General features: G+C 49.4%; 1 protein-coding gene across 1 annotated transcript in view; it reads left to right on the top strand.

Moving 5' to 3' along the window:
- KCNAB3 (potassium voltage-gated channel subfamily A regulatory beta subunit 3) overlaps positions 1 to 8,088 on the top strand; it is a 32,391-nt gene extending 24,303 nt beyond the window's left edge. The window contains exons 9-14 of the mRNA XM_058183851.1: positions 1,769 to 1,854; positions 1,979 to 2,099; positions 3,048 to 3,142; positions 3,998 to 4,118; positions 7,429 to 7,517; positions 7,818 to 8,088. Coding sequence (XP_058039834.1) covers positions 1,769 to 1,854; positions 1,979 to 2,099; positions 3,048 to 3,142; positions 3,998 to 4,118; positions 7,429 to 7,517; positions 7,818 to 7,907 — 602 coding nt within the window. The 3' untranslated portion in view covers positions 7,908 to 8,088. The remainder of the gene's footprint in view (positions 1 to 1,768; positions 1,855 to 1,978; positions 2,100 to 3,047; positions 3,143 to 3,997; positions 4,119 to 7,428; positions 7,518 to 7,817) is intronic.
- Positions 8,089 to 12,092: the final 4,004 nt, after the last annotated feature.

Raw genomic sequence — 12,092 nt, 5'->3', positions numbered from 1 at the left:
CATAAAAGAAAAGATACGTTCATCAAGGTACAACATTTACAACACAATTGATGATCAATATATCAATATAAATCATAAGGATTGCCAGCAACAAGTTATAGTCATACAGTCATAAGTGGAAAGAGATTGGTGATGGGAACTATGAAACGATTAATAGTAGTGCAGATTCAGTAAATAGTCTGACTGTGTTGAGGGAATTATTTGTTTAGCAGAGTGATGGCCTTCGGGAAAAAACTGTTCTTGTGTCTAGTTGTTCTGGTGTGCAGTGCTCTATAGCGTCGTTTTGAGGGTAGGAGTTGAAACAGTTTATGTCCAGGATGCGAGGGATCTGCAAATATTTTCACGGCCCTCTTCTTGATTCGTGCAGTATACAGGTCCTCAATGGAAGGCAGGTTGGTAGCAATTATTTTTTCTGCTGTTCTAGTTATCCTCTGAAGTCTGTGTTTTTCTTGTTGGGTTGCAGAACCGAACCAGACAGTTATAGAGGTGCAGATGACAGACTCAATAATTCCTCTGTAGAATTGGATCAGCAGCTCCTTGGGCAGTTTGAGCTTACTGAGTTGGCGCAGATAAATACGTTGTCAGCGGGGACTTTCTAACTTTGGTCTACAGAGAACTTGGCACAAAGGTTTTGCCGATTTCCTAGAGTTTGCTAAAAGTAGAGATGCCCCACAAAAGTTGCTCGGAAACGTAAAGATGGATTTGTGATTGCTGTCTTGAGTTTTCGATCCCCCCTCCCTTCTGAATGTTAACAGTCAGGCTGTCCATTTCGAAGCAGTCGCTTAAAATCGGGGTCCACTTGAAGGTTCCTGGGAGTTGAAGTCCAACAAGTGACCAACAAGTGAAAAAAAAACATTTGTCTTTTCCAACTTCTGGATGGGGTGGGGTGGGGTGGGAACTACAACTCCCAAGAGGCTCGGCATCAGCGGGACTCCTGGGAATTGGAGTCCACTCATCTCGAAGTGGCTCTTTTGGGAAAAGCTCTTAAAACTCCTCTCTGCGTGTCAGGATGTAATTCCCGCCAATTTCTGGAGCTGAAGCAGAACAAGATAGACCTTCTAAACCAGAGGTCTCCAACCTTGGCCACTTTAATCCTGGAGGACTTCAGCTCCCAGAATTCCCCAGCCAGCAAAGCAAAGCTGGCTGGGGAATTCTGGGAGTTGAAGTCCTCCAGGCTTAAAGTGGCCAAGGTTGGAGATTCCTGCTCTAAACAATATTCAACGGATTTTTTCCAAAGCACCAGAAAGCAAGACAAGAAACGACGGAGGGAAACCAACCTAGAAACGAACATTTCCGGACGGAGAGAACAATTAGCCGGCGGAACTGCCTGCCTCCAGAAGTTGTGGATGTTCCATCATTGGAGGCTTTCAAGAAAAGACTGGACAACCGCTTGTCTGGAATGATCTAGGGCAGTGTTGGGGAAACTTTTGGGCACCGAGGGCCGAAACGGGAGCGGGCACATGCCACTTCCGGAACTGCGAGCCGTAGATTCCCCATCACGGATCTAGGGTTTCCTGCTTGAGCAGGGGGTTGGACTAGAGGACCTCCAAGGTCCCTTCCAACTCTGTTCAGATGAACTTCTGCATCAAGCTACAGTACTTGCCTTCGTTCCCTTTTTTCCTCCAGCCTGACCTGTTTTTCTGAATACGAAACACTCCCCATCTATCGATCTGCGAGGGGAAAGATACTTTCGTGCTGAAGTACTCTTTGCTTTAGTAGTGCTTTACTAGTGCTTTAGTACTCTTTGCATTTCCGTTCTTCCCGCCAGAGATCGTCCGAGCCATGACTTACGTGATCAACCAAGGCATGGCCATGTACTGGGGCACTTCTCGATGGAGCGCCATGGAGATTATGGTAAATTCTGATGGGGGGTTTTTTTGGTGGTGGTGGGGGAGCCACAGTAGAGAGGTTGGTTCCTCTCTTTTTATTTCTCCGATCTCTTCTTCCTTTCCCCTCTTTCTTCTCCTCCGCAACCTAGGAAGCCTACTCGGTAGCCCGGCAGTTCAACCTCATCCCTCCCGTGTGCGAACAGGCGGAATATCATATGTTCCAGAGAGAAAAGGTGGAAACGCAGCTTCCAGAATTGTACCACAAGATAGGTACGAAGGAAGGAGGAAGAAGGGCCTGGGGAGGAGGAGGAGGAGGAGGAGGAGGAGGAGGAGGAGGAGGAGGAGGAGGAGGAGGAGGGGAGGAGTGGGTCTCAGGGAGAGAGCCCTTCCCCCGCCCCTATTTTGCCCTCCTGCATGAGAAGGTCCTTCCTTGTCCTCCTCTCCCATCTATTCATTGCAACCCTGCTTTGACCTAGATCAGTGGTTCATGGGCCACTTGAAGACTTGTGGACTCCAACTCCCAGAATTCCCCGTAGGGTAACTTTCTTCATAGATGGTGGGTATGCAGTAAACGTAATATATCTTGACTTCAACAAAGTGGGAAGGGCTGGCGGGGAAATTCTGGGAGTTGAAGTCCACATGTCTTAAATCAGGGGTCTCCAACCTTGGCCACTTTAAGACTTGTGGACTCCAACTCCCAGAATTCCCCCAGCCAGCCACGTAGGGTAGCTTTCTTCATAGATGGTGGATATGCAGTAAACGTAATATATCTTGACTTCATTCAGCAAAGTGAAACAAAGAGCTGGCTGGGGAATTCTGGGAATTGAATCCCAGCCCACCTTAAAAGTTGCCGAAGTTACTGACCTCCATGTTGATTGGGGAATTCTGGGAGTTGAAGTGCAACCATCTTGAAAGATGAGTTGGGAAACGTTGACCTACATGAGGAGTTCAGTTGTGTTTTCATGCGTTTTCCTACCCTAAGAGACAAACCATGATCCCTAAACACAGCGCATTGCAGAAGTGAGGAAGGTGGCTTATTTTAAACCCAAGTTTAATGGGCTAAGCACCTTCAAGCAACTGGCTGATGCTGGAAGGATCTGGAGTCCCCTTGCTGTAGGGTCACAGTAAGCTTGAAGGAAGGCTGTGAGTGATACCTGAAGATTCAGCAAGAGATTTGTTCTCCGTCCTGACCCCACCTGCCCCATTTACCTTCTTCAGGTGTAGGAGCCATAACTTGGTCTCCATTGGCGTGTGGACTCATCACAGGAAAATATGAGGATCGCGTGCCGGAAAACTGCCGGGCAGCCATGAAGGTAGGATCCTGACCATTCTTGACCGCCAAAATACAGACACAATCTCTTCCAGTTGGGTTTCTCAAGTCCTCCTTGAAAGCTCAGAATCTCCTCGCCAAGAATTTTGGGGGATTGAAGGTGGGTCTTCTACTGTAGGTGGGGAGGTCTCCCAGAGTCTTCTGGTTAGCGTGGCCAAAAGCTGAGAATCCTGGGGTGGGGGGGTCCATAACCACCTCTGGAATTTGCTGAGGTTGGGTCCTTCTGCCTTCGACGGTGAAGATGATGGAGTGATATCCATTCAGTCGTGTCCGCCTTTTGGTGATTCTGTGGGCCAGGTCTCTTCCCCATCTTCCTCCGGTGACGTTTCTTGTTTCCGTCGGAAGTATAAAATGCAAAGGAAAATAAAACACAGGAAATGAGGGGAAGGAAATAGAGAGAGGACAAGAAAACATGAGTGACAAGGAGGGAAAGAAAAAAAAACAACCATTGACTTCCAACTCTTTTTAAGCACTCTTTTTGGTTTTGGACACGTCCTCCACATGTGGTGGTATGTGCCTGGAATTTGATCATATTTCCAACACTGAGCGGGCATTTTTTTAAACATTTTGGCTACTCTTGCCGGTAGTAAGTGCTACCTAGTGAAATCCCCTCTTAAGCCCTCCTTCCTCCACACCCCAAATTCTGTCTTGGAGATACGAGAGCCTTCGTCGTATCTCCAAGTCTCACATCTTACTCATCAATCAACGTAGGAGATCCTTTTGAATCCCCCCGGCCGGAAGGTGGGGTGGTTTTACTCCAAACAGATGCTTGGTGGCTGGGCTGAGGGTTACGCCCTGCTATTCCGGTGATGGTCTTGGCCCCCTCCTCCTCTTTCAGGGCTACCAGTGGCTGAAGGAGAAGCTGCAGAGCGAAGACGGGAAGAAGCAACAGAGCAAGGTGAAAACGCTTCAGCCCATCGCCGAACGCCTGGGCTGCACCGTGGCGCAGCTGGCCATTGGTGAGGACGCCGGAGGGCGGGTCTCTGCGCGCGTGTCTTTTTGTATCTGTAAAGTCCCAGAGTTCACCTGAGTCACCGAGGTGCCAAAGATAGTGAGACTCATGAAGAGGCATGAAAAAGTAACAGCTTTCATTCGTACAAAGAAGAGCTGGGTGAACTTGGTCCATATGCCTATAGACGACAAAAAGAATGCAAGGAAAGAAGCCGCACCTAAGCGAGTTAGCCCCAATTTAACCAATCAGAGACAAAAATTTAGAATAGAATAGAATAGAATAGAATAGAATAGAATAGAATAGAATAGAATAGAATAGAATAGAATAGAATTTTATTGGCCAAGTGTGATTGGACACACAAGGAATTTGTCTTGGTGCATATTTGTTACCCAACGTGGGCAATGTCTTGGCCATGTTGTCATCCATCCCCCCACATTATCCATGGAGGGTTCTTTGTCCACGCTCTGTCCATGCTCTTTTGTTCTCTTACAGAACATTCCTTGTAGCCTTGCGTGTTCGTTTTCCCCTATCTCTGGCCCCGTTTATCTATGGAGCAGGATATTCCTGGGTAACGGTTTTGCTCTATCGCCAAGGATGTGCCTAGCTTTTACAGAAGCGAGAAACCAGATAGCAAACGGTACAATTCCTAACAAGCGAGGGCTACAGAATTAAGACCTAATAAATCATTCCTAACCGGAGCAAAATAGCACGAGTAACCGGAGCAAATAGCAAAGGTTAGATTGATTTGTGGCACTACCTCCCACCTATGGGGAACGGGGCCCAGACCCAGCTTTTTCAGGGTAGCCACACTGCCCCTAGGTCAGGGGTCAGCAACCTGCGGCTCTGGAGCCGCATGTGGCTCATTCATCCCTCTGCTGCGGCTCCCTGTCGCTAGTCGGGTCCACAATTGATAGGGCTTTCGGTTAGGAGAGGTAGAGGAAAAAGGACGCTGCGCTAGGAGGGGACACTATGGTGGGGGGAACCGGACTTCCGGTTGGCTCCAGAATCGAACGGGGGGCGCTTCCGGTTAGGGCCTTTGTGGCTCTCTGAGTGTTTAAGGTTGCCGACCCCTGGCCCAGGTGAAACGTTCTCCAAGCAACGTGTTACGTCTTTCAAAACTTGATTCGAAGGGGTGCAGAACTGCAGGCTGCCCGTGGGTTCTCTGGCGCGGCCATATTTATCATTGTGTTTCTCAGCGGGTGTCGGTTTAAGAAACGACTGGACGGCCGTTTGTCTGAAGCGGTAGAGGATCTTCTGCTTGTGCAGGGGGTTGGATTAGAAGGCCTCCAAGGTCCCTCCCGTTATTCTGCTATTCTGTCACTCTAGACATATTTTTTTGCGGGGGACAGCAGAATGAAAAACACTGTCCCAGAGGTGAATTAGCAGCTCCTTAAAACCACAGGTCTCTTTTTGGGGGGATTGTGCCAGGGAGTGCATTTAGGGGGTGCATTTAGTAGTAACTGTGAGAGGGATCTTGGAGTCCTAGTGGACAACCATTTAGATATGAGCCAGCACTGTGCAGCAACTGCCAAAAAAGCCAACACAGTTCTGGGCTGCATAAACAGAGGGATAGAATCAAGGTCACGTGAAGTGTTAATACCACTTTATAATGCCTTGGTAAGGCCACACTTGGAATATTGCATCCAGTTTTGGTCGCCACGATGTAAAAAAAGATGTTGAGACTCTAGAAAGAGTGCAGAGAAGAGCAACAAAGATGATTAGGGGACTGGAGGCTAAAACATATGAAGAACGGTTGCAGGAACTGGGTATGTCTAGTTTAATGAAAAGAAGGACTAGGGGAGACACGATAGCTGTGTTCCAATATCTCAGGGGTTGCCCCAAAGAAGAGGGAGTCAAACTATTCTCCAAAGCACCTGAAGGCAGGACAAGAAGCAATGGGTGGAAACTAATCGAGGAAAGAAGCAACTTAGAACTAAGGAGAAATTTCCTGACAGTTGGAACAATGAATCAGTAGAACAACTTGCCTGCAGAAGTTGTGAATGCTCCAACACTGGAAGTTTTTAAGAAAATGTTGGATAGCCATTTGTCTGAAATGGTGTAGGGTTTCCTGCCTGGGCAGGGGGTTGGACTAGAAGGCCTCCAAGGTCCCTTCCAACTCTGTTGTTGTTGTTGTTGTTGTTATTATTATTATTATTAGGGCTCGGCGTGCCCTGAAGATTTTTTCCCCCCCTTGAAACTGAAGGTGTTTGCGCAGCGCTGGTGTAGAATAGTCACAACTACAGAAATAATGATAAACCGAAGCGAGCGAAAGGGAGACAGATCGTTCCAAGTTCAAGGAGAGAAGACATCAACAGCTTCTCAGATGGAAGTTGGGCTGGTCTTTCTAAATTGCTGGGTTGGTGGCAGCTGGTGGGTTATTGGGAAGGGGGACCAGAAAATGTGTGTGTGTGTGTGGGGGGGGGAAATCATAGGTGACATTCAGCTGGTTCATACCGGTTCAGGCGAACCGGTAGCGCCCTCCACTCACCCCGGCGCTATGCCATCCTATTTAGCCACGTTTTCGAGGATGGGCACATGCGCGGAAGGTGCATGTGTATGTGAAGCGAACGTGTGTGCCCGCCCACGGCAAACCAGTGGGTAACAATATATGAAACCCACCTGGGGGGGGGGGAGATCCCAAAATTGGCAGTAGCGAGTCACTTCCATGCTCGTACCTAGCAAGCCTCATGTCCATGTGGTTCCTTATTGATTTGGGCTGTTCTTGACAAGCTAAGGAGAAATTTCCCGACAATGAAGAGAACAATTAACCCGTGGAACTGCCTGCCTGCCTCCGGAAGTTGTGGGTGCTCCATCGCTGGAGATTTTGAAGAAGGGATTGGACAGCCATTTGTCCAAAATGGTGCAAGGTGGCCTCCTGCTTGCGCAGCGGGTTGGATTGGAAGACCTCCGAGGCCCTTTCGAACTCGTGATATTCTGTTAAGCGAGGTGGGACTTGGGCATTTGGATGGGAGGCCACCAGGAGAAGCGACTGGGGAAGTGGAAAATCGGTTAAGAATGGTGATTCCAAAGAGCATCCGAGATGAGGGAAAGTGTGAACAGATGTAATTATATCAGAAATATGTATTTTTTGGGGGGTTTCTGATGCTTTAGCTGTGAGCCTTTTTTGGGTGGAGAAACCAGCGCAGCCTCTGGAGCAGATTCACAGCAAGGAGGGACCTGCAGAAAACGGGCTCTGAACGCTCCAGAGATGATCACACTCACACCTAACACAGGCACCAATTTTAGAAAGGTGGGGAGAAGATGCTAAACTCGTTCCTTTTCTGACCTATTTCGTGGGAATCCTCTTTTCCCAACAGCCTGGTGTCTTCGCTCAGAAGGGGTCAGTTCCGTGCTTCTGGGGGTCTCTAGCGCCGAGCAGCTCATCGAGAACCTGGGATCCATTCAGGTGAGGAGGAGGAGAAGGACTGTGGGGTCCTGGGTGCTCTCTGAGCTTGGTAGTTTTCTTGCAGACGTTTCATGACCCAGCTAGGTAACACTATCAGCGCTAGGAAGGAGTGGGGTTTGTGGAGATGGGAAGGGGAAGAGGAGGCGGCCAGGGATCTGGCGATCAATCACTCAGTGGGAGAGGGAGGGGCTGCGTTTAACCCCGTAAAAGCGGAGGCTATATAGATGTAACGCTTGGGGGGGGGGGGTCACGCGCCATTTTTTTCATGCTGACCCCCCCCCCTTCTTTCTCCTCCAACAGGTCCTCACCCAGCTGACCCCTCAAGTCATCCAGGAAATCGACGCGGTCCTGGGGAACAAACCCAACGCCAAGAAGGAGTCCCGGGCGTAGTAGGGCCGGCGTGGCCCCCACCAGACTTGCCTCCCTCCTGCTCCTCCGTGGACCCCCGCGTCCGTGTCCCGTGTCCATCCGTCCTGTCCTCCCCCGCCCGCCCGCCACCCACCAGCTGCTGCCTTTGACAAGGGCGGGGGTGAGCCAAGAGGAGCCGCTTTGCGCATGAACCAAATATCCGTATTCTTCCAAGACAGGTGAAGCGCAACGTTTCATCCTGGCCCTCCGGGAAGGCTGCTTAGTCTCGAGTTCAAATCTACGGCATGAGCAATCGCGCTTTGGCGGCCTGACACCCATTCACCCCGCCGCCGCCTTGGCCTGGCTGGGCCAGTGCCCTGGCTGCTGCAACCCCTTTCCGTACGGAGGGGTTGTCGGAAGGGGTGGGGAAGTGGGGGAACAAGCTAGAGAAATAAGCACAATCTCGGTCTAAGAGAACCTCGATCCGTCTGGGGTGTAAGATAACCTCGATTGACCTGCAACCCGCTGTCCCTCGCGTGGGACCCCCCCCTACGCCCCATTTCTCTCTTTCCCGTGGCTTGGTTTTCCTCCTCCCTTGGCGATTTGTGGCACGTGGCAATCTGCTTTCTCCCAATTGGGGGTCTCCTTTCTGGATATGCCGGGCGAATGGGGGGCATCCCGGAGGTCGTAGTCCCAACGCATGTCTGAAAGGCGCCAGCTCGAGGCACCGCAAAACGGTCACCATTTGCAATACAAGTCCGGGATGAAGACCAGCGGCATTGCCCGAGGGTTAGGTGGGCCTAGCAGCATTCCAATCTCTCAGGAGCTGCCCCAAAGAAGAGGGAGTCAAGCTATTCTCCAAAGCACCTGAGGGTAGAACAAGAAGCAATGGGTGGAAACTAATCAAGGAGAGAAGCAACTTAGAACTAAGGAGAAATTTCCTGACAGTTAGAACAATTAATAAGTGGAACGACTTGCCTGCAGAAGTTGTGAATGCTCCAACACTGGGAATTTTTAAGAAAATGTTGGATAGCCATTTGTCTGGTGTAGGGTTTCCTGCCTGGGCAGGGGGTTGGACTAGAAGGCCTCCAAGGTCCCTTCCAACTCTGTTATTATTATTATTAAATCAGGATGAAAATCCCACAGACTGTGGCAGAAAAACAGAAAAACCCCCCCCCCACTCCTCCCCTTAAACTCCCAATTTAATAATTTTTTTTTCTGAGTTTGCCTTTTTTCCGATCAGTTTTTTTTTGGTTTTTTTTAAATAGTCTTCCTGGTTCTTCTTTCCGTCGCTCGCAAAAATAATTTGTCCCGCAGAGCTTCGGGATTTCTCCTTTCCGTTCTTAATTGTTTCCTACCCACCCACCCCCAAAAAAGGGGGGGGAGCAAAACTAACTGTGACCCCCCCCCCCCCTGCCAGGTCAAGAGGCTGGCTGTGATCTTGTCATCCAAGCCTGGCGTGTACATGATAAGAGGTGCATTAAAAAGTGGGAGGGGGGGAACGGTGGTGAGCTTCAACCGGTTCGTACCGGTTTGGGCGAACCGCTATTTCCCTACCTTTATCTTCTCAGCTGATTCACGCGGCAGAGCCAATTGCCGCGTGAATCAGCTGGGTTACTCCTCCGAAGAAACCCGGAAGTGAAGATTTGTTCCAAATGCACATGCGCGAAGTGCGCAATCACCGAACCGGTTGTTAAGCCGGGAGGATCCCATCACTGCGGGGTGATGGATGATCTCCCTTTCCCCCACAATTTCTCGAGAAGCAACTGGGCGAGGTCGGACTGCCCTGCCTGGACTGCTGGCTTGCGGCCGATCTCAGAAGCCAAAGGTCCAGCTTGAGAAAGGTTTGGGGATGGGAGACCACCAGGTATCGCAAGGCAGGGGGACTCGATAAAAGAAGGGACAAGTCAAGGGACAATTCTGTGCATGCGGTTGTCAGGACTTGAAGGACGTCACCGTCTTCGGTTTCTGGGAGTTGAGGTTTGGAAAACTGCCGCTCTCGAGCTGGTTGGTGACGTAGGGATTGGGATTCCCTCTGCGGGCATCGGCATCGGCAGGAAAGGAAAATTTGCTCCCCTGTGGCAGGGATTGGTTGAGAGGGACGAGAATTTCTCCCTTCCTCCTGGGACGCATGTCCCCCAAGGGCCCCTATGGGTCAGGAGGACTCCTAAGGGTTGGAAAACAAGTTCTGGTTCTCAGTTCCTCAGTCTTCCTTCCTTCCTTCCTCCTTTCCTTCTTTCCTTCCTTCCTCCTTTCCTTCTTTCCTTCCTTCCTTCCTTCCCTCCCTCATTCCCTTACTCATTCCTTCCTTCCTATTTCTTTCCCTCCCTCCCTTTCCCTCCATCCTATTTCTTTTAACCCCTTGTCCTTTCTGTTCCTCTCTCCCTCTCTCTTTTCCTTCCTTCCTTCCTTCCTTCCCTTCTTTATTCCCTTCTTCATTCATTCATTCATTCATTCATTCATTCATTCATTCATTCCTTTCCTTCCTTCCTATTTCTTTCCCTCCCTCCCTTACTAATTCCTTTCTCCCTCCCTTTCCTTCCATCCTATTTCTTTTAACTCCTCTTGTCCTTTCTGTTCCTCTCCCGCTCTCGCTTTTCCTTCCCTTCTTCCTTCCTTCCTTCCTTCCCTATTTCCTGTCCTCGGTGGTTCTTGGTGCTTGGTTGTTTTCTTGCAGATGTTTCATGACCCAAACTAGGTAACATCTTCAATTTTATCAGGACTAGCACTGATGATGGTACCTAGTTTGATCATGAAATGTGTACAAGAAAACAACCAAGCTCAGAGAGTACCCAAGGATTTCTCATTTCAACTCGGAGCTACAAATATTTTCCTTTATTTGCATTTCCTGCCCCTTCCTTCCTCTTATCCTTTCCTCTTCCTTCCTTCCTTCCTTCCTTTCCTTCCTTTTTCTCTACCTTCCCTTCCTCCCTCCCTCTTTTTTCCTTCCTTCTGTCCTGCCTGCCTGCCTGCCTTTTTCTCTACTTTCCCTTCCTCCCTCCCTCTCTTTTTCCCTTCCTTCCTTCCTTCCTTCCTTCCTTCCTTCCTTCCTTCCTTCCTTCCTTCCTTCCTTCCTTCCTTCCTTCCTTCCTCTCTCATCTCTTTCTCTTCCCTCCCTTTCTTCCTCTCCTTTTTCCAACCGCCTCCAGTCTATTCTTAAGGAATGAGCCATCTTTTTTAAAAGCAATAACAAAAGTGCCCCTCAGGGTCAAGGGTCACATGGCGGGGGGGGGGGCGCGGGAAAGGAAAGGACAGCTACTGCGTTCCCCACCGTACCCCACTGCTTCGCTCGGGGACCCCCTCCCTCCCCATTTTTTTGCACTTCTCATTGCTTTGGGTCCGAACGCCTTGCGCTGGCTGTGAAATTTATTCTAGAGTAGCCTCTTCCCTGGGTCTCTGCGGAGGGCAGTTAAAGGGGTTGGGAATCTGCTGGTCAGAATAGAAAAAAAAACATGCACCCCCCACCCACCCTCCTCACCTTTTTGCATGCAAACCAGAGGCTCCCCTTTTAATCGTTTTGGAAATGGCAATGACCGCAGGGTTTCCCCGTTTTGAACAAGGACAAAAGCATGGCTATCCTTTCATGTGGATTCTTGCATTTGGGTTGGTTTTCTATCCGGTGTGTGACTCTGGAACAGCCATATTGCAGCAGAATTTTTTTTAAAAAAGCAGATTTATTTATTTTCCCCAACCATGTCACTTTGAATAGCTGGCTGGGGGATTCTGGGAGTTGAAGTCCACGTGTCCTTAAAGTGACGTGGTTGGAAAAATCCTTTTCCTAATATATAAGGGTCAACACCTTTGCAGAGAAAAACCTTCCTTCTTAAAGTCTCAGAAATCTGCGGGCTAATTTGCATGCAAAGCCCAACCGTTTCCCAGGTGAGTCTCATCACACCTGCTTCCCAAGCTACCTTCTGCTCCTCTTTCTCACGCCCCCCCCACCTCCCAATCAGATTGTGGTGGCTGGCCGCCCTTAGCAAGACCGTTCCCCGTTTTCTGGAGGGTTCAACTTTTTGATAGCTAGATACCGTTTTAGGAGGTCGCTAATAAAACTGGAAGGGGGGAAAGGAAAAAAGAAGAAAGACCAGCACCAGTAGCATTTCTACTTATAAAACATAGACAGACCCTTAACCTGAGAAATGTGGCTGGCTTTGGTGTTTTTTTTTTGGGAGGGGGAAAACGTGTGTTTTTACCAAAAAAAAAAAAAAAAAGAGTTTAAACTTTAAA

Source organism: Ahaetulla prasina, chromosome 4 (genome assembly GCF_028640845.1).
Source record: "Ahaetulla prasina isolate Xishuangbanna chromosome 4, ASM2864084v1, whole genome shotgun sequence".
NCBI lineage: Eukaryota > Metazoa > Chordata > Lepidosauria > Squamata > Colubridae > Ahaetulla > Ahaetulla prasina.
The sequence above is the reverse complement of the archived record's forward strand: the minus strand, read 5'-3'. Positions and strand labels throughout refer to the sequence as shown.